The sequence below is a fragment of the Phocoena sinus genome, chromosome 6 (genome assembly GCF_008692025.1).
Source record: "Phocoena sinus isolate mPhoSin1 chromosome 6, mPhoSin1.pri, whole genome shotgun sequence".
NCBI lineage: Eukaryota > Metazoa > Chordata > Mammalia > Artiodactyla > Phocoenidae > Phocoena > Phocoena sinus.
This window is the reverse complement of record NC_045768.1, coordinates 36843827-36863118: the sequence shown is the minus strand read 5'-3', so window position 1 is coordinate 36863118 and position 19292 is coordinate 36843827. Positions and strand designations below refer to the sequence as shown.

At 41.3% G+C, this 19292-nt stretch overlaps 1 protein-coding gene across 1 annotated transcript; it reads right to left on the bottom strand.

The window, feature by feature from the left end:
• Window positions 1-15828: 15828 nt before the first annotated feature.
• On the bottom strand, window positions 15829-16864 carry LOC116754984 (olfactory receptor 2S2-like). Its single transcript, XM_032633866.1, is given in 2 exon segments — window positions 15829-16242; window positions 16244-16864. Coding segments are annotated over 2 exon segments (1035 nt in total).
• Window positions 16865-19292: the final 2428 nt, after the last annotated feature.

Sequence of the window (19292 nt, the reverse complement as noted above, 5' to 3'; positions counted from 1 at the left end):
TGCCACAACTAGAGAAAGCCCATGCACAGAAACGAAGACCCAACAGAGCCAAAAATAGATAAACAAATAAATAAATAAATAATTTTTTAAAAAAAGAATAAAAGTTAGTTTCTAATTCCCTTATATTTTATTGCTATTTTCCATTTTTATTTTTGCTATCCATTATGAAAGTCACACTCTTTACTTATGAAACTAAATTGATATCATTTTTTACTGGGGTAAAGTATACACAACATAATATTTATGATTTTAAAGTGTACAGGTCAGTAGCGTTAAGTACCTTCACATTGTTGGGCAGCCATCACCTCCATCCATCCCCAGAACTGTTTGCCTCCTCCCAAACTGTAGCTCTGTACCAGTTAAACACTATCTTCCCATTCCTCCCATCCTCAGCACACCATTCTACTTTCTGTCTCTATGAATTTTAATACTCTAAGTACCTCATATAAGTGAAATCATACACTATTTGCCTTTTTTGACTGGTTTATTTCACTTAGAATGTCTTCAGGTGTCATCCATGTTGTAGCACGTGTCAGAATTTTCTTCCTTTTTAAGAATAATGTTCTGTTGAATGGATAATTTTTATTTTAAAAATTCTATTATGGCAAACTTCAAACATACATAAAAGCACAAAGAATAGTATATTGTGCTCCTAGGTGCCCATTATTCCAACGGAAGATTGTTTATTCCATTTATACTTCCACCCAGTCCACATCCTACCTTTGGAAGCTAATTCCAGAGCTATCACTTAATCTGCAAACATTCCAGGATGTATTTAAAAGATAAGAACTTTTATTAAAAATGTAACCACAACACCATTATCACAACACCCTGAAACACTGAACAATGATTCCCTAATATCATCAAATATCAAGTCATTATCCAAATTTCTATATAATTTTAAATGTTTTAGTTGATTGTATTTTCTCATATTTGTAACTGGCCATTTCAAGCCTCTAAATATCTGGTGGTAGTAGAAGGGGGTTAGTTCTAAATCAAGGTAAATGAGATTTGAACTAATCAGGCTCCAGGTAAACTTCATGTACAGGTACTTGAAAGAATCTTTTCCTGGCTTGTCTGTTCCAAAGGATGTTTGCTTTCTTCTACAAGCTCCGAGAGTAGTGAAGCAATTGTGTCTTTGCAGTTGAGCACCCCCAAAGATTTAGCCTTTTAATTATTTGTGCTCTCTGATTTGGATTTGGCCTCTTACGCCCTTCCCTAGGGAAATTTAGTAGTTTATAGTTTCGAGATAGGTAAGAGGATGGACTCTGGAATATTCCTGGTGCTGTTAACTGCAACTTGAAATTGAAAAGGCTTATGAATGAAAAAGAAAAAGGAAATGAATGACGGATACTGGAGGATATTGTAAGACAGACTCAAGGATAAGGGTAAAATAAAGGGACTAGCTGAGCAATTCCTGTTATAAATGGTTGGCAGTAGTATTCCCTGGGGGAAGGGACAACATGAAAGAGGAGACTCGAGGCAGGATTTTTAGCAACAATCCAAGGTACAACTTTCTTCTTCTTCTCCTTCTTCTTATTGTTTTATATTAAATTAGGGCTGCCAGATAAAACATAGGTTGCGGGTAAAGCTTCAATTTCAGATAAACAGTGAATACTATCTAAAGTATTATAAATATGTCCCGAAGCGTCCTGGGTACTTTTGCCGTAAGCATTTTTGCTGTAGATATCTTTGCCGCAGGCATTTTCACCGCAATCTTTTTGCCGCATCACTAATTGGCCGTAAGGCAATTTTGCCGTGAAAGAGAAAATAACGGGTTGACAGTTTTGGGTTTGACAGGTTGGTTAACTGGTTGAAATGTGTTAGCATTTCTTCCAGTTGGCGACATTATTGATGGCTTTATCGAGCTGACAGATGAGGATGGGATGATCGGACCCCTAGAGTTGGCTTCCAATTTTGAAACACACTAGGGTGGAAGAGAAAGAGACCTCGGAGTGTCTTGAAGGCATACCGTTGAACCCACACTTCCCACAGAACTTTGGAACGTCTATCAACAGACATGTGACAATGTGCCAAGAACAAACAACTGTGTAGAAGCTTTCATTATGCAATACAAACCTCGGTCACAAACGTGCACTCTAGTTATTGGGAACTAACACCTCTCTTTTAAGTTTATTTTTATTTTTATTGAAGTACAGTTGATTTACAATGTTGTGTTAGTTTCTGGTGTACAGCAAAGTGATTCAGATATATATGTATATATATATATTTTTTCTTTTCCATTATTGTTTATTACAGAATATTGAATATAGTTCCCTGTGCTATACAGTAGGACCTTGTTATTTATCCATTCTGTATATAATAGTTTGCATCTGCTAACCCCAAACTCCCAATCCAACCCTCCCTGCAACCCATCCCCTTGGCAACCACAAGTCTGTTCTCTATCTGTGAGTCTGTTTCTGGGAACTGACACCTCTCTTTTTGGCCTGCTGCACCTTTTGTGGGATCCTAGTTCCCTGACCAGGGATTGAACCCCCGGCCCTCGGCAGTGAGAGCATGGAGTCCTAACAGCTGGACCGCCGGGGAATTCCCGACAGCTCTCTTAACAAGGGAACAAATTTTAGCAAAAAAGAAAAAGTGTGATGCTGAACAAGGAGAGGAATCAACAAAGAAAAAAAAAAAGGGCGGGGGGGAGGGCGTATAAAATACTATGAACGAGAGAATCCGTGCTTAGGTACAAGTGCTTAGGTACAATGCACAAATAAAGTCAGTTATTTGTGCATTATTGCCATGAATCTATACACATTTTAAATGTATTCAAATGTTTTGTATTTTGCAATAAAGTCTGTATAATTTTGTTATTCATTTCTCATGCTTCATTATGTCCTTTTTAATGTTCGTTCCCCTTTTATTTTTCGTTCTCAACTTTTACGGCAAAATTGCCTTACGGCCAATTAGTGATGCTGGAAAAACGCTTGTGGCGGCAAAGATGGTGGCGGCAAAGATGCCTCCGGCAAAGATGCTTCTGGCGAAAATACCTGATACGTCCTGGGTAAGTTGACATCTTTATACTAAAAAAAGTATTCGTTGCTTATTTGAAATTCAAATGGAATTGGCCATTCTGTATTTTTATTTGCTAAATCTGGTAACTTGGCCGTCAATGCGTAGGGACACCACCTGTGAAACAGGGCCTTTGACCTTTAGGCCTCTTAGTTTTCTTTCTTAGAGTATGGTTGATGATTGAATTTTCGTTTCTTTATTTAGTCTCCTTGTCCTAAATGTTCTACCTAATGTCATAGCTTTTTTTTTTTTTTTTTTTGTGGTACGCGGGCCTCTCACTGTTGCGGCCTCTCCCATTGAGGAGCACAGGCTCCGGACGCGCAAGCTCCGGACGCACAGGCCCAGCGGCCATAGCTCACTGGCCCAGTCGCTCCGCGGCATGTGGGATCTTCCCGGACCAGGGCACGAACCCGCGTCTCCTGCATCAGCAGGCGGACTCGCAACCACTGCGCCACCAGGGAAGCCCTATCGTTGGTCTTTTAATTTCTGCTAATTTTCCGGACAAATGTTTGAGAATTGCTGCTTTAGAGCACTTCTTAAATGAGACGAACTTTTCTTTTGTGACGCTTAACATCAAGGTTTTGGTTAAAAAGAATTTTAAATTTTATTCTATATTGTAAAGAATTTTACAATGAAATGTAATGACTTACAACACGTTAGCTGTTTTAAAATTCCAACAGTGGATTTTCCAGCTGCTTCCAACAAAACTGATCTTTTCTGTGCATACTCAAGGCAACACTCAAGAATTTCAAATTAGCTTTAGCAAAATCAAATATTTATATTTAAAAAGAAAACATTTGAACTTAGAACTCGTTAAGATAAAAAAGTTAACAAGCTGAAGATGCCTTGTTAGTTAAGCCACTAATGGCAACATCTAGGTCAGATAAGTTATAGTGATTTAAAACAGCATTCCCACTAGCTTTGTGTAACCATATTTGTAATTATTGCCATAAGTGATTTAAAAAGTCCCGTCGTCTCTTTAGTCTACATTTCCACAAAAAGCTCTTGAAAGAACAAATTCTGCTCAGTTGTTTTTTCCTTTGCTTAAAAAAAAAAGAAAGTGCCAGGAATCCCACCCCACCCTGCTGCTGGGTAACAGTCAATCATTTATTATTCCTGGATCAAACACAAGCATTCATGTCTAGGAAAACATTTTGCAATGAATGGGATCTTGGTCTCTACTAAAAACAAAAAATGGCTAAAAAGAGACTTCAATTTATTTTCAAATTCTATGGCTAAATTCCTATAATTCCTAACTGGTGAAAGTATTGGCAAGCTACTAGATTTTACTTAGAATAAGATTTACTTTTTTGGTGTCTGCCCAGAGGAGCTATTGAGAGCTACTTGTGGCTAGCTTTTAAGAGACCAAATGGACCTCGAATGGAATGAATATTGACACTAATGTACAATGCACAAGGAGAAGCAGAAGAAAGAATTGAATACTTTTATTTTTTGAATAACTAAGTATAAACAACTTTCACTTCAAAGTTTTAATATTTGGCAAACCAAAAAGGTTACTTCTCAAAATGACCAAACATAACTGAACCCTTTCTTTGCATTTTGATATTAAGCTGGGAGTTATATAGCTTATCAAAATTCTTATCTAATCAACTAATTCAGGCTCACCAAATACAATCACTGTCAATCCAGACATACTCAGTGGTCTTCCTTTCCTTAAGCCTAATCAGACCTAAAGCTAATTAATCCCCCCAAAATAATCAGTTCCCCTCAAAGTGATCAAATCCCTTCCCCCAAGCATTCCCAATCATCTAGTCAACCACTAGCCATGATCTAGCAATCATCCATTAAATAAATGTCATTGTGGCAGGGACTGATAATCTTTCAATATCCATTTTTCATTTCCCCTTTCACTAATAGAAACCTCTAAATTTTAACTAAGCATCCGGCTTCCTGGCTAGACACTATATTTCCCACCATCCTTTGCATCTGGGCGTGTCCACGTGACTAAATCTGGCCAATGGGATTGAGTGGAAATGATGTTTTCAACTTCCAGGTCAAGTCCTTGAGGAAAAAAACTGTCCACACCTTCTCTGTCCCCCTTTCTTTCGGCTGGAATGTTTGAATTAAAGTGGTAAACCAGCTTTGATCAGTTGGATGAGGACAACAACATAGGGGAGAGTGGAGCAAAAAGAAAGAAGTGGGTCCCTGGATCACCTTGTAGAGCAGCATGACAGAAGTGCCAGTGAAGTCTCATGGTCATCCAGTCCAGATGCATGTAGGCCAAGGGCTGTTTCCTTACACCTACAGTCATGATGCAGTGTCCTCCTGTCCCACAGGTCAGATCTCAAGGTGTGGCCAACCACAGAGGGGTTTTGAAGGGCTCAGTACTTTCCAAGTCCTTGTCACTCAGATGCTGAAGCCTGTGATTAACCAGCAGAAAAAGAAGTTGGCCCCCAAGTACCCCTCTTGCAGTCTAGGAAGGTGAAGTCACCTAAGACTTCTGGTGAGAAGTCTTTCTGTTCCCTTAGAGGTGAGCATTTGTGAGATCAATGAGATACTTTAGAGTTATGGACTATTAAAACTAAATCTGGGTAGAGTAGAAGCCTTTAGCAAGACCTATGGGTCATAACTATAGACATTTAACATCTGTGGATGAGTCAAAATGTTATCAATTCTCAATGTTTTCAAATGGATGGTGAACCAGCTTCAGACACCTCTTTGTGGTTCCTGCCGCCTCCTTGTATGCCCTTGAGTTTGGTGAAATTGGTTTGATTATATCATTAGGCCCAGCTGCCTCTTGAGACTTGGGATTTTCTGCCAGAACATTCAGTTGTGCACTTTGAGGACTGTTTACAAGAGTTGGTGAAGTCGAACAGTGAAGTGTTTCATTAGAGGGGGAGTCAATTCCACTCCAAAGTCGTCTTTATGCTCTTACACTAGGAACATTATTAGAGAATCAGAGGGTACTCAGAGACATTTAGTTAGAGCACAGTATATGGAGAAGACAAACTTTGCATAGATTGTCTCCTTGGACAGAGATGAAGGTGAAGTTTATAAAAACAAAATCTGCAGGTGATCTTTGTTTTGGGGTAAGTTCATTGGCTCCAAGGAAGGCAGTTTGTGCTTGAAAAGGGCTGACAGAGTTATGACGAAAGGCAATTCTTAGTTGTATGTGGGTTTTTCTGAGAAGCCTTATGATTTCAGCTATAGTATGTTCGTTGTGTGTCCCTCTCTGTATCATAGCAGCCAGTGTCCTTGCATTGGTACCTGCATGATGATTTTTCTTGCTGGAATTTCTTTGGGGAATTAATAATATGGGAATTTCATGATGGTGCTTTTGGACCCAAATTGAAACATAAACATATACATGTATGTCATGGCTATTGATCCCTCGCTTACAGAAGGGGGCATGAAGCGAGCATACTGCCTTTGTTATAGGACTGTGTGGATCATCTGGCTGTGTGTTTGATGTAGTACAACACGTGATGAGATCTTAGGCAGCCTAGATAATAGGATAGGGAATCGTGATAACTATTGCAATACATTTCATCTTCTCTGAGAAACACAAAGTGAAGCTTTACTGTCATACTTGCTGGGAACATGTCCCAAAAGATGAAAGACATTTTAATTTTCTGAATCCCGTCAAAGAACCTGGTTCCACATCCAAACATATTACTCATTATTTTAGATGTACACGACAAACCAGTATCCATAATCCAAATCACAATTATGCTGCCCAGGTCCATCTCTGATGAACCTGAATGAGAATTAAAGGTGAAGAATGTGTTGATCACTTGATGAAGAAATTCGTAATGCCACATTAGCTAAACTTGGTGTGTATTGCCCATAGTTCAAAGTCTTATGATAGCTATTTTATCATGAGCTAGCATTGTCCTGGCAATTGTGCGACTGGCTGGGAAACAGATACATATGGAGATAAAATTTCTAAGAAACTATTTTGTCAACTCTTATTTTTTTCCCAGTGTAGCTGAGTAAGTTTCTGTAGACAAGGGGCTTTCTGGGAGTGAGTGGCAGCTCTTACATTAAAAACAATATAATGCAGAATTAGAATTATGGAGGATTTTTTGGTAGAAACTGTTTATTTTCCACAATATCTGGTCATCTCTTCTTTCAGAATCAAAGAATCCCCAATTTTTAACTAGGTCACGTGTTTGCACAGAATTAAGGCTGTATTTCTCAGCATCTCCTGCAATTAACTACAGCCACGTGACTAAGGCAAATGGATTGCAAATAGAATTGTAGCATGACAGCTTCTAGAAACCTGTCTTATAGGACGGCTGGCATATGCCCTTTGCTCTCTGTATTATTCAGGATTCTCCAGAGGAACAGAACCAACGGGAGACATTTATTTGTTTATTATGAGGAATTGGCTCACACAATTATGGAGCCTGGGAAGTCCCACAGTCTGCTGTTTGCAGATCCTGGAGACTCAGTCTGAGTCCAAAGCCCTGAGAACCAGGGGAGCTGATGTTGTAAATCCCAGTCTGAGGCACGATGAGATGGGATATCCCACTGAATTCCTCTGTCCTCTACCTTCTGTTCTATTTAGGCCCTCAACATATTGAATGATGCCCACCCTCATTGGGAAGGGCAGTAAACTTTATCAAGTTCACAAATTCAAGTGCCAATCTCATTGGGAAACGCTCTCACAGACACATCTAGAAACAATGTTTAATCTGAGCACTCCATGGTCAGTCAAGTTGACCCATAAAATTAACCAGCACCCTCCCCTTCTTTGTCATTCTTTCCATCCTACCACTTGTAATGCGGCATGAGAGCTGGAGCTCTAGCTGCCTTCTTGGACTATGAGAATAAGGACTACACCATTGTAATAAGAAAGCAGTAAACTAGAAGGAAGTGGTGTCTTTGAGGAACAGAGATTCCACAATATCCCTGGATTACCTACCCTGCAGATGTTTATACAAGACAGAGAAATGAGCTGCTATCTTGTGTAAGCATTACTAATGTGAGGCTCTGCTATATTTGATTAAACCTAATCTTCACTGATACAAAGCCTTATCTTTATGTTTACTTGATTCTTCATGGGCCTTAGTCAATGGGTCTCTAGCCATTTCCTGTCAGTGGTAAGAGGCCAAACCTTGGCCCTTAGGATAACAAACTCAACATGTTACGAATAGGGACAGGTCCAATGAATCTCAAGGACTTAAATTTTCCAGCTGCTTCAGTTGGTTCTGAAGATAATAGCCACGAGCTCTATGAGGCAATGTGACTACATTTATACTCTTCAGAGAGCATTGCTAATGCAAAACGTCTACCTATCCTTTGCTTAAGGATGTCGATTCATTCATGAAAACCTTTCTGCTAAGGGAAAAAAGTCAATAGATGGAAAAAATTTTCTAATGATTTTAATACGAAAAATTAGGATACTGATCCAAGATACCCTAAACAATATTCACAGATAGAATATATTAATTGAACAATGAAAACAAGTTTATGTAATAAACAGCAGTTAGAAAGTAAATAAATAGAGTTTATATGTAAAATGTAATATAATGAAGTTTACAGTACTTTCCAAGGGAGGAAGAAGGACTTGATAGTGGGTGGGGCTGGGGGAGAAGGGATTCTTTGGGAAGTGGAGTCTTCTTTCTGCCCTATTTTCTTCAACAATATTTCAGCATTTTGGGGGTTCGTGGTAATCTTGCATTCAAACTGCACTATAAATAAAATCATATCACAGAAAATATTTCTAGGGCAAAATAAAAATAAAAACACGAATGCTTCAAAACATGTAAAAAATAGTGCATGTGCACGGCCCACTGAAGAGTCGCAGGAGGTACCGCCTCTTCATTCGTCTCGCCTGGCAATACATTTGGGCTCATCCCTATGTGGCAAACAGCTCCTGTTTGTTCCATATGATATCCTCCAGCTAGAAACTGCTGTGCTGAGAAATAAGTTGGTGAGTGTGTCTTTGCCTGAAACCAAAAGTCAAAATATTCTTGTAGTATATGTCATTGGGTGAAAACATTGTTATTCTGAAAAAAAAAAAATTTTTTTTTTAAATTAAAGGAGTCACTGTCTGAAAAGTGGAATAACCTTCAAAGCCATACTGGCAGCAAGTCATTACCGACTGGTCATTATGTGGGGTATGTGTATGGCTGGAGAGGAGGGGTCAGGAAGAGACCGCAACTCGAATCTCTTTACAGGGGTCTTACACTTGGTAACAGTGAGCTAAGTCCTTAAGAGGTGTGGTAAGAACGCCAAACTGCAGGCAAAACTGCCACATCTAGCCTTTTTGCCAGGGCCCTGGGCCTAAAGTCGTTCCTGTGTTTTCTTTCAGCCAGACTTGAGGGATGCAGGGTGTGTGTTCCCCCGTCTGGGAGAAAGAACGGGATAGTTCACCTGTACCTGTTTGCTCGCCTCCCCATTTTCCTGAAATCTCTTGAACGCCGGCTGGGTCTGTGCTCGCTCTTTTCCAGCTCTGAGCCCCACCGTAAACCTCGGTAAGTGCTGCTGGAGCCAAAAGGCATGGGCTGTGGAGTCAGACGAAGTTGGATTCAAATCCTGGCATTTCCTTCTCTGAACACTTTTAAGTCTTTCTTATTCACCTCCTCCCTCTTTTCCCCCCAGACTCTCCTCTGACCTTGCATTCTCCTCAAGTTGCATCGCATCAAGTTTTTTCTTCTCTAACTTTACTGTTACACGTGTTCAATCTGCCATCTTATCAGAAAGACTTTTTGTGCTGGACTCGACTCTCCTGGAGTGCTCTTGGCATGTTTTTGTTCCTCTGGCGGTTCACTCGCATCAGGAGACTTGTTTCTCTAGGTTCTGTTTACTCCTCTGTCTGGCTGCTGGGTGCTCTGCTGCTGGCGCTCTTCAGGCACCCGCATCCTGGGAGTGGGCCAGGCACTGTAGTCTGCCCGTGTGTGTTAGGGTGTGAGACACTGGCCGCTTGTGAGTCCTTTAATAGGCCCCAAGCTACCAAGGCAAGTAAAACTTGCATAATTCTCTACTCTGGGCCAGAGAGACAGACCCCTGGGCTCCTCCAGCGAACCTGACATGGAAGCAACAGCCCTGCCCCTCTGCGGTCCAGAAATCGCCCAAGCAGACTCTCTTAGATACCACAGCGTTTCCTCTCCTTCTTGCCCCAACACGTGATGCTTGTCTCCAGGATCTCCTTGTACAGAGGAGTAAAATTCCTGCACCACTTCCATCTTTTAGGACTCTCACATAGCCTCGGCATTGCCCACGGCTCTGAGTCTCAGCAGCTGCCTGTTCTAGGAAAGTAGAGTAGCTGGATTGGGGTTGGGTTGTGACGCATTATGGATTCTACAGAGCAAACTGCTGTCTTCCCAGAATCCTCAGAGGATTCTCTAGTAGAATCTTTTAGGATTTAATTTTTTTTTATTTTAATCTTTGATTCCTCTGGAATTTATCTTGGTGTTTGGGGAGGGGTCTTATGGAACTGAGACCCAGAATAATGAGCCCGATTCTGAGAATGTGGAAAGAAGCAGGACATTGGAACCAACTGATGTAAGAAGCAACTGCTGCTGCTCAAAGGCATTGTGGGGCCACAAGGCCGGGAATAGGGAGCAAACCAGAAGGAGCAAGTCCCTTTTTCCTCTTCCAGCCTTCCACTCTCCCTCTAGCGCCCCCTATGGGCAGCACCTATAGGGAGCCAGCTGGCAAAGCAGAAATGTGGTTTGGAATCCCAGCCCAGCAACATAAAACTGAATAGTATAGAAGGATAGCTTTGGAGCTGAGAGACAATAGCTTAATAATTAGCACATTGACTTTATCACATATTACATGACCATATATATTTGGGTCTATTCCTAGACTCTATTCTGTTCCAGTGATCTATTTATTTCTCCACTAGTACCAAACTGAAAAGAAAAATTACTTTTACATACATTTTGATATCTAGTAGGACTAATTTCCCCTTGTTGGTTTTTTCCAAATACTTCTGGCTGTTCTGACATGTTTTTCTATATGTATTATATATAATGTATAATTTATTTCTGTGTGAATTAGAGTTAGCTTGTTAGTGACTGGGATTGCATTGAATTTCTATATTAATTTCGGGAACTTGAGACGTTTACACTAGCAAGATTTCTCATCTGAGTTATATTTTTCAATTTATTCAATATTCCTTTGAATTCTTTCAATAGAGTATTATGCTTTTCTTCATTTAAGTTTTGTGGATTCTTAACTTTATTCTTAGGTATTCCCCCCCTCCAATTCATTGCTAATATAGATGAATTCTTTTTCCCCCATAATATTTCCTCCTGCATACTGTTTGTATGAAAAACTTGATTTTTGCTTGTTAATTTCATAACCAACTTCTTCATTGAATTCTCCTTTTTTTTTTTTTTGCAGTACGCGGGCCTCTCACTGTTGTGGCCTCTCCCACTGCGGAGCACAGGCTCCGGACGTGCAGGCCCAGCGGCCATGGCTCATAAGCCCAGCTGCTCAGTGGCATGTGGGGTCTTCCCGGACCGGGGCACGAACCCGCGTCCCCTGCATTGGCAGGTGGACTCTCAACCACTGCGCCACCAGGGAAGCCCTCTCCTATTTTTTAAAAAAATTAATTTATTTACATTTAAAAAATTTTTGACTGCTTTGGGTCTTCGTTGCTGTGCACGGGTTTTCTCTAGTTGCGACGAGCGGGGGCTACTCTTTCTTGTGGTGCGTGGACTTCTCATTACGGTGGCTTCTGTTGTTGCAGAGCACAGGCTCAAGGTGCACAGGCTTCAGTAGTTGTGGCTCGTGGGCTGTAGAGCGCAGGCTCAGCAGTTGTGGCGCACTGGCTTAGTTGCTCTGCGGCACATGGGATCTTCCCGAACCAGGGCTCAAATCCGTGTCGCCTGCACTGGCAGGCGGATTCTCAACCACTGCGCCACCAGGGAAGTCCCAAATTCTCCTATTTTAGAAAAATTGCTTTTCAATCGATTTTCCTGTTTCATCGAGGTATAAAATTATTAGTATATAAGTTATCAATAATAATAAAATTATTCCCCACTTTCTTCTATTTTCACTCTATATTTCTTTCTGTTCTCTAATTCAATGGTTGGTATTTCCAGAACAGTGTTAAAGTGTAATGGGTTTGATCTACTGATTCATCATTAAGCATGTTGCAGACTTTTAAAATTAGAGACATTTAAATTTTGTTAAAGAACACACCTGTTCCTATTTTATTAGAAGTTTTATAAAACTCAGAATTAAATTTGTTAAACTTTAAAAAATAACTTCAGGGGAACCATTGAAATGGTTATTTTTTCCTCCTTTGACCTGTGAATGTGATGAATTATCCCAGTAGGTATCCTTAAATTTTTCCACCTTTACATTTTAAAAGTATAATACCTATAATATATGTATATACACAGACACATACATTTGTGAGATGGGTCTCTGGTTTTCTCAGTTGTACTTTCTTTGTCATGTTTCAGTATCATTGTTATGCTGGCTTGGTTAAAGGAATCTGGAAGATATCTTTCTCACTGTATGCTCTGAAATAATTTAAACAGTTTTAAAACCTTTTATTTAATAGCATTCACCTGTGAAACTCCCTGGGCCTAGAACATGTCCAGGTGGTCAATCTTTGACAATTTCTCAATTTCTACTTAGATAGTTGGTGTTTTAAGATTGTCTAAATCTTAAATGGTTAATTGGGTAATTTATATTTTCTTAGAATATAATTTTTCCCCAGATTCTCACATTTATTTCTGAGAGTAGAGCAAAAATATGCTTTTACAGTGTTTAATTTTCTTGGCTACAGTGGCATGCATCATAATTGAGTTGGGTGGTCCATCCGGATTGGGGGACCCCTGAGGGTGGAGATGAAGGGCAGGCTGAGCAGGTAGAACCCACCTCCCTCCACTGTCTCCCACCTCCATTGTGCCCCCAGCCCTGCCCTGCTTCCGCCAAAGCAGATCCACTTTATATTTGAAGTTTCAGCTTAAAGATTTCATTGGGGATTTGGTCGCTAAAATAAAAGCCTGAAAAAGCACAGATCCAGAACTGTAAAGTTGAAATAATACATTTGTTTGAATAAGTATAATAATGTGATAGTATTCCTGTCCCCCCAAAGAATTTATCCATTCTAGTCATTTTCATTTGGGGGATTTTAGGAATGAGTTCCTATATTGTATGATATCATATCAATACTTTTTCAGAAAGACTGATGACCTAAGTCAGTGAAAAATTTCCTCAGTTTGGTTGTCTCTTCTTGTTCCTGTTAATGCATCTTGTTCTTTTTGAAAGCGTCGGCTAGAAGAAAGGTGACTGACATTGAAAGGCAAGAAATGTGAAGTTGGAGTAGGGTTAGACATTGTTCCTAGAGAAAACAATTTATGTGATTTCTAATTTAATAATTACATCAGGATCATGTAGTTTGTAATATAAAAGGATACAGCTGCCATTAGAGGAAAAGAAAGTAGAGGACAGCCTACTAAGAAGGTAGACTTGTTCTCGGTGTTTCTCAGCGTCAGTCTGATCTCAGTTACCCTGGGGAAATACAGTTAGCTTAGCAGTGTTATTATTCCCAAGGTATTTTCAGAAATATCACATCCTTTCAATTGCCGGAATAAACGAGATGATGCTGTAGACACAGTTTGGTACCTCCAGTTGGGTAATGTTGGGTGATTTTGGCACAGGAGGAAGGGCTGGGGCTGTTTGGGCTGGAGGGGAATAGCCTTAGGAAGAACTATCTTCATTTGTCAGAGGGAAAGGGATTAGGTACATTTCATGTGGAGACACAAAGCTGAATTAGGACGGGAAGGTAGAGGCTACAGGAGGATATATTTTCGTATAATTCAAGGAAGAATTTGCTAGTAGGACTGAATGAAACAGCTAGAATCTGGAAGGATTGAATTCTTCCTCACTGGAAGTGTCCAAGCAGATGCTGGATGACTGGCGTCAGGGATATTGGAGAGGAACTCCATGCATCATGTAGCTCTGGTTGAACAAGAAGACCTCTGAAGCCTCATCTAAGGATGATGTTGCACGGCTCCACAAGTGTCTGAAGTTTGCCTAAATGGCCACTAGATGTCACTGTTGTATATTTGCAATAGCAAGATTTTTTTTTTTTTTTTAATTTAATTTTATTTTTTTTGATTTTTTCTTTTTAATAGGTTTATTTTTTATTTTTGGCTGCATTGGGTCTTCATTGCTGCTCTTCATTGCTGCATTGGGTCTTCAAAGCTGCGGGCTTTCTCTAGTTGCGGCAAGCTGGGGTTACTCTTTGTTGCAGTGTGCGGGCTTCTCATTGCAGTGGCTTCTCTTGTTGCAAGCGTAGGCTCTAGGCCCACTGGCTTCAGTAGTTGTGGCATGCGGGCTCAGTAGTTGTGGCTCGCAGGCTCTGGAGCACAGGCTCAGTAGTTGTGGTGCACGGTCTTAGTTGCTCCAGGGTATGTGGGATCTTCCTGGACCAGGGCTTGAACCCGTGTCCCCTGCATTGGCAGGCAGATTCTTAACCACTGAACCACCAGGGAAGTCCTTTTTTTTTTTTTTTTTTGCTGTTGCAAAGTAGAAATCAGAAACATGACTGATTAACATAAGACAGTGAAATTTTATTAACAAAATGTGCATCCCTGTCTTATACAATTCATTTTTAATAAATACAAGAAAACCTAAATATCACTTGAAGCAAAAGTTTCCAAGATCTACTATATTCTCAAAATTGGATTCCTTTTCTAAATTCTCTTTTAGTTTTCCAGTATTCTCAGAATTTAATATAACTTGCCATAAAACCGCTTCTGTTCATCCACTGCCATCTCAAATGTCTCATCCATCTTTTGTATCTATTGTTCTAGATAGGAGCTATATCTTGCTCTCTTCCACATGACACATTAGCACTGTGCAGCACTCATAATAATACTTCTAGCAATATCTTACATTTCTATGTTGCTTACTATTTACAGAGGACTTATTTATAGTGTCTTATCTAATCCACATAAAATAAAGTGGTTAGGTTTCTAAAATATGAAGAAATAAGCTGAGAGATGTTAAGCAACCTGCCCAAGGTCATAAGTAAGAAAATGCTTCCCAGTTTTATTGTGCTAAACTATGGAGGCTCAGGAAATGCTACAGACTTTATGTCTCTTGGACATTTGCAGTGTACATTAGTATATTAAAGGCTCTGAGAATTCCTGGCAACTTTAACCCCCCACCCCAAAGTCTTCAAACATATTTAGCCACTATCTATTTCTTTCTTTATCTATCTACCTGTCATCTATTTTTTTTTTCAGAATGTGAGTTATTATGTAACAGAATACTAACTTTTCTATTGGGAACTGCTGTTAAGTGATAAATGTCAAATTCAAACCCTCTACTCCTTCTTCAATTTAATTTGATTGACTAGCAGTGTTTCAAAATGTGCAGTGCATCAAGAAAAATATAGCCTCAATTTTCTCATAGATAAAAAAGAAATTTATTTAATCAAAATAGGTTATTCTCACCCAAAGTCTTTCAATGTGGCAAATTTTGTCTCTTCTGAGCATTTCAGGCAAACTCAATCTAATATACAGAAGTCCAAGATGAAAATGTCTACTTCCTCCTTGTTCCTCTGACTCTCCCTGTGATTCCAACAGGGGTGGCAAAGCTGCTGTGAGAGCCATCTTACCTCTCTGAACTAACTCTGCGGTTTAGGCACAACACGAGCCATTACGCTTGCTCTAATGGTCCCTGTCTCCTTGGTTTTAACATGTTTTCAGAATGTCTTCATCATTCAATTAGAGGATTTATTGTCTGACATCTGTTGAATGTCAGACATGTGGCCAAAACTCAGGAAATACACTCTGAAAGGTTAAACATTCCCTGAAAATGGACTTAAGGGCAAGAGATCATTCCAGTTAAGTTGACTTAGCTTTAGAATGGCAGCTGTAATGATTGAAGTCCTTTCTTCCATGGGGGTGAGAACCACAGAAGACTCCTCCTACAACACTGACCGAAGGATTTCTGACTCAGCAGTTTCCTCACAGCGGCCTTCACATCCTTGTTCCTCAGGCTGTAGATGATGGGGTTGAGCGTGGGGGTCACCACCCCATAGAAGAGGGAGATGAGCTTGTCTGAAAGATCCTCTTTGTCTACCCCCAGGAGGGGGTCCTTAGACTTGGGCTTCCCATACATGAAAAATAAGGTCCCATAGAATATTACCACCACAGTGAGGTGGGCAGAGCAGGTAGAGAAGGCCTTTTTCCTCCCCTCAGCTTAGGGGATCCTCAGGATGGTAGCAATGATGAAGACATAAGAGGCAGAGATGAACAGAACTGGGACGCCCCCAGAAGATCACATTGGTCACCCCCATACCGATCACATTGATGGATATGTCGGCACAGGCCAACTTCAGGACAGCCAAGATCTCACAGGTGAAGTGGTTGATGATGTTGTCCCCACAGAGGGCCAGCTGAATTGCCAAGGATGTGTGTACCAGAGAAGCAACACCACCAATAGCCCAGGAGCTGGCAGCCATGGGCACATAGACAGCCTTGCTCATGACCCCAGGGTATCTAAGGGGGTTGCAGATGGCCACGTAGCGATCAAACGCCATCACGCTCAGGAGCACACACTCTGTCCCTGCCATGGCAAAGGAGAGGAACATCTGCACGGCACAGGTGGAGAAAGAGATGGTTTCCTGGGGGGCCAGGAAGCCATCCAGGACCAGAGAGACTGAGGAGGTTGTGTAGCAGATGTCCAGGAAGGAGAGGTTCCTCAGGAAGAAGTACATGGGATTCTGTAGGAGGGAGTCCAGGATGGTCACCAGGATGAGGACCTCGTTGCCCAGCAGGGTCACCAGGTACATGAGCAGGATGAGCACAAAGAACGTTTTCTCCAGCCTTGGGTGGGCTGAGAGGCCCAGGAGAATGAACCCCACCAGGGGGGAGGTCTGATTAGCTTTTTCCATGTGATGCCCCCTCTGTCATCAGCAAATTACAAAAGTAGCACATCAGGCTTTCTTGAAAAGAGTCCCAGGCATCTGGTATGCAGTCATTCCTGCTGTGTAATAGGGGAGCATACGTGTGTTAGAGAAAAACAACTGAAAGAGACAGCAGGGTGTCCTCAGCTCTTACATGAGAGAAGGTCAGAGTTGGAGCAGAGCTTACAATGGGCCAGCATTGGGCGAGGGCCTCAAGTAGTCTAGGTGTGTGAGGGGTGTTTCTGAAGTTGCTACATCCTCTCATTGTCCATAAAAGCAACTGAGACCTCGAGAGGGAAGTGACCTGTCTGAGCCTTCTAAGTTGGTGACAGAGACAGGATTTGACCCCAGCGGACCTGATCCCCAGTCAAGGAGAGATTTTCCTCCACATTATGACTAGTGGCTGGAAAATCCTATGAATGATTTCTCTTTAATGTAAATGTATAGACATTTCATTTAATCTGAGTTTTCTTAGATTCTCAGGGAGGAAAATCCCCAAGCTGATCCAATTCTTAGAACCAGTAAATTTTAAAGCCTCTTTAAATTCTGACTACAAAACTTGTATAAAATGTCAGTCCACTTCCAGACAGAGACAAGCCCAGGTAAAGACTCAACCACACGGAGGATGACTTCTCCAGTCTGCCTACCATAAATGACACAAACTTGACGTTGTCAGCATTGGAATCTGCCTAGTTTAATACAGATTGATAGCAATATGTAGGGAGCTTCCTATATGGGGAGGAACTTTATGAAGTCAACACAAGGATTGATTGGAGTGATTGAACACACACTGTGGGCTGACAACTGTGCAGCTTACTAACCAGTTAACTCAGTGATCAATAACCATATGAACTACACGTACCAGATAGTAGGCTGTGCAGCATTAATTTCTAACCTCATCTCCCTGGAATATTGGTGAACTTCTTAGCCAGAGGTAACTAAGAAATGTTTTTCCTTTGTCCTTTTATGCTATATTTTATTCTTGTGTAATATTCTGGCTTTCTGACCCCATCCTTGGGTTCCGTACAAGCAACTAGTTTATAGGGAGACCTATATGCCTTTGTGTAGAGGATTTCTAGTCTCTTAGTTGCAATAGCTCAGACTCTAAATTCAGAATCCTCATTGATACTATTTCTCTAGCTCCTTTTTTTTTTTTTTAAAGAAGATGTTGGGGGTAGGAGTTTATTAATTAATTAATTAATTTTTGCCGTGTTGCGTCTTCGTTTCTGTGCAAGGGCTTTCTCTAGTTGTGGCAAGCGGGGGCCACTCTTCATCGCGGCACACGGGCCTCTCACTATCGCGGCCTCTCTTGTTGCGGAGCACAGGCTCCAGACGCGCAGGCTCAGTAGTTGTGGCTCACGGGCCTAGTTGCTCAGCGGCATGTGGGATCCTCCCAGACCAGGGCTGTTCGAGTTCCCGTGTCCCCTGCATTAGCAGGCAGATTCTCAACCACTGCGCCACCAGGGAAGCCCTCTAGCTCCTTCTTAATTGCAGCGGGTGTGTGTGTAGGAGTGGGGGCGTGGTGGAAGATGAGTGGTAAATATTAAGGAGCATCTGCTCTGTGCCACACTCTTTGAAACACCCCAAGAAGAAGATACTGTCATTTAAGGTTTATAGATGAAGTAACCAAAGCTCAGAGGAGTGGAAGATTTTCTCTCTGGGGTTGAATGACAGATTGGGGTTGAATGATTTTCACTCTGGGGTTGGATGGCAGGCTCCAATTCTGAGTTCTTTCCACCAAATAGTTGCCTTGATGTCTTGGTGCACAGATTTTTGAAAGCTCCTGTCTCTCCAGTACCAGCTCTATATATTCTCTGATCCCTCTCTTTGTTCAGCGTGCCTTTGCTTCACTCATGGTGGAAGCGTTTACGTCAGATGTGTTGTCAGGCAGTTCAGCTCCTGCCCTGAATTGAATCCAGTGTTTCTCAACCTCAGCACTATTGACATTTGGGCTGGATAATTCTTTGTTGTGAGGGGCTGTCCTGTGCCTTGTAGGATGTTTAGCAGTAGCATCCCTGGCCTCCACCCACCAGTTTCTAGTAGCACCTACTCCCTGAGTTGTAACAGCTAAAAATGTCTCCAGACATTGTTAAATGTTTCTGGGAGGAGAGGGGTGTGCAGAGTTGCACCCGGCAGAGAGCCATTGACCTAATCCAGGAGACGCTCCCTCATTATGCAGTCACGGGTTTCATTGTATTTCCTGTGCAAGCCTATTACCCTCCCCCCAGTCCCTCAGCACATGAGGATGTTTCTGTTTGCTCGAGGCAGGTCCACTCTGTGTGCCCCGCCATGAACTTCTGCCCCAACTTATCTCACATTCCTCCCAGTGTCTCTCCCAGCTCTTTGAGGAAATGAAAAGTAAACATTATGGTCAGTGTCACAAACAAAATTTGATAGTGACAAGGACATGCTGTGC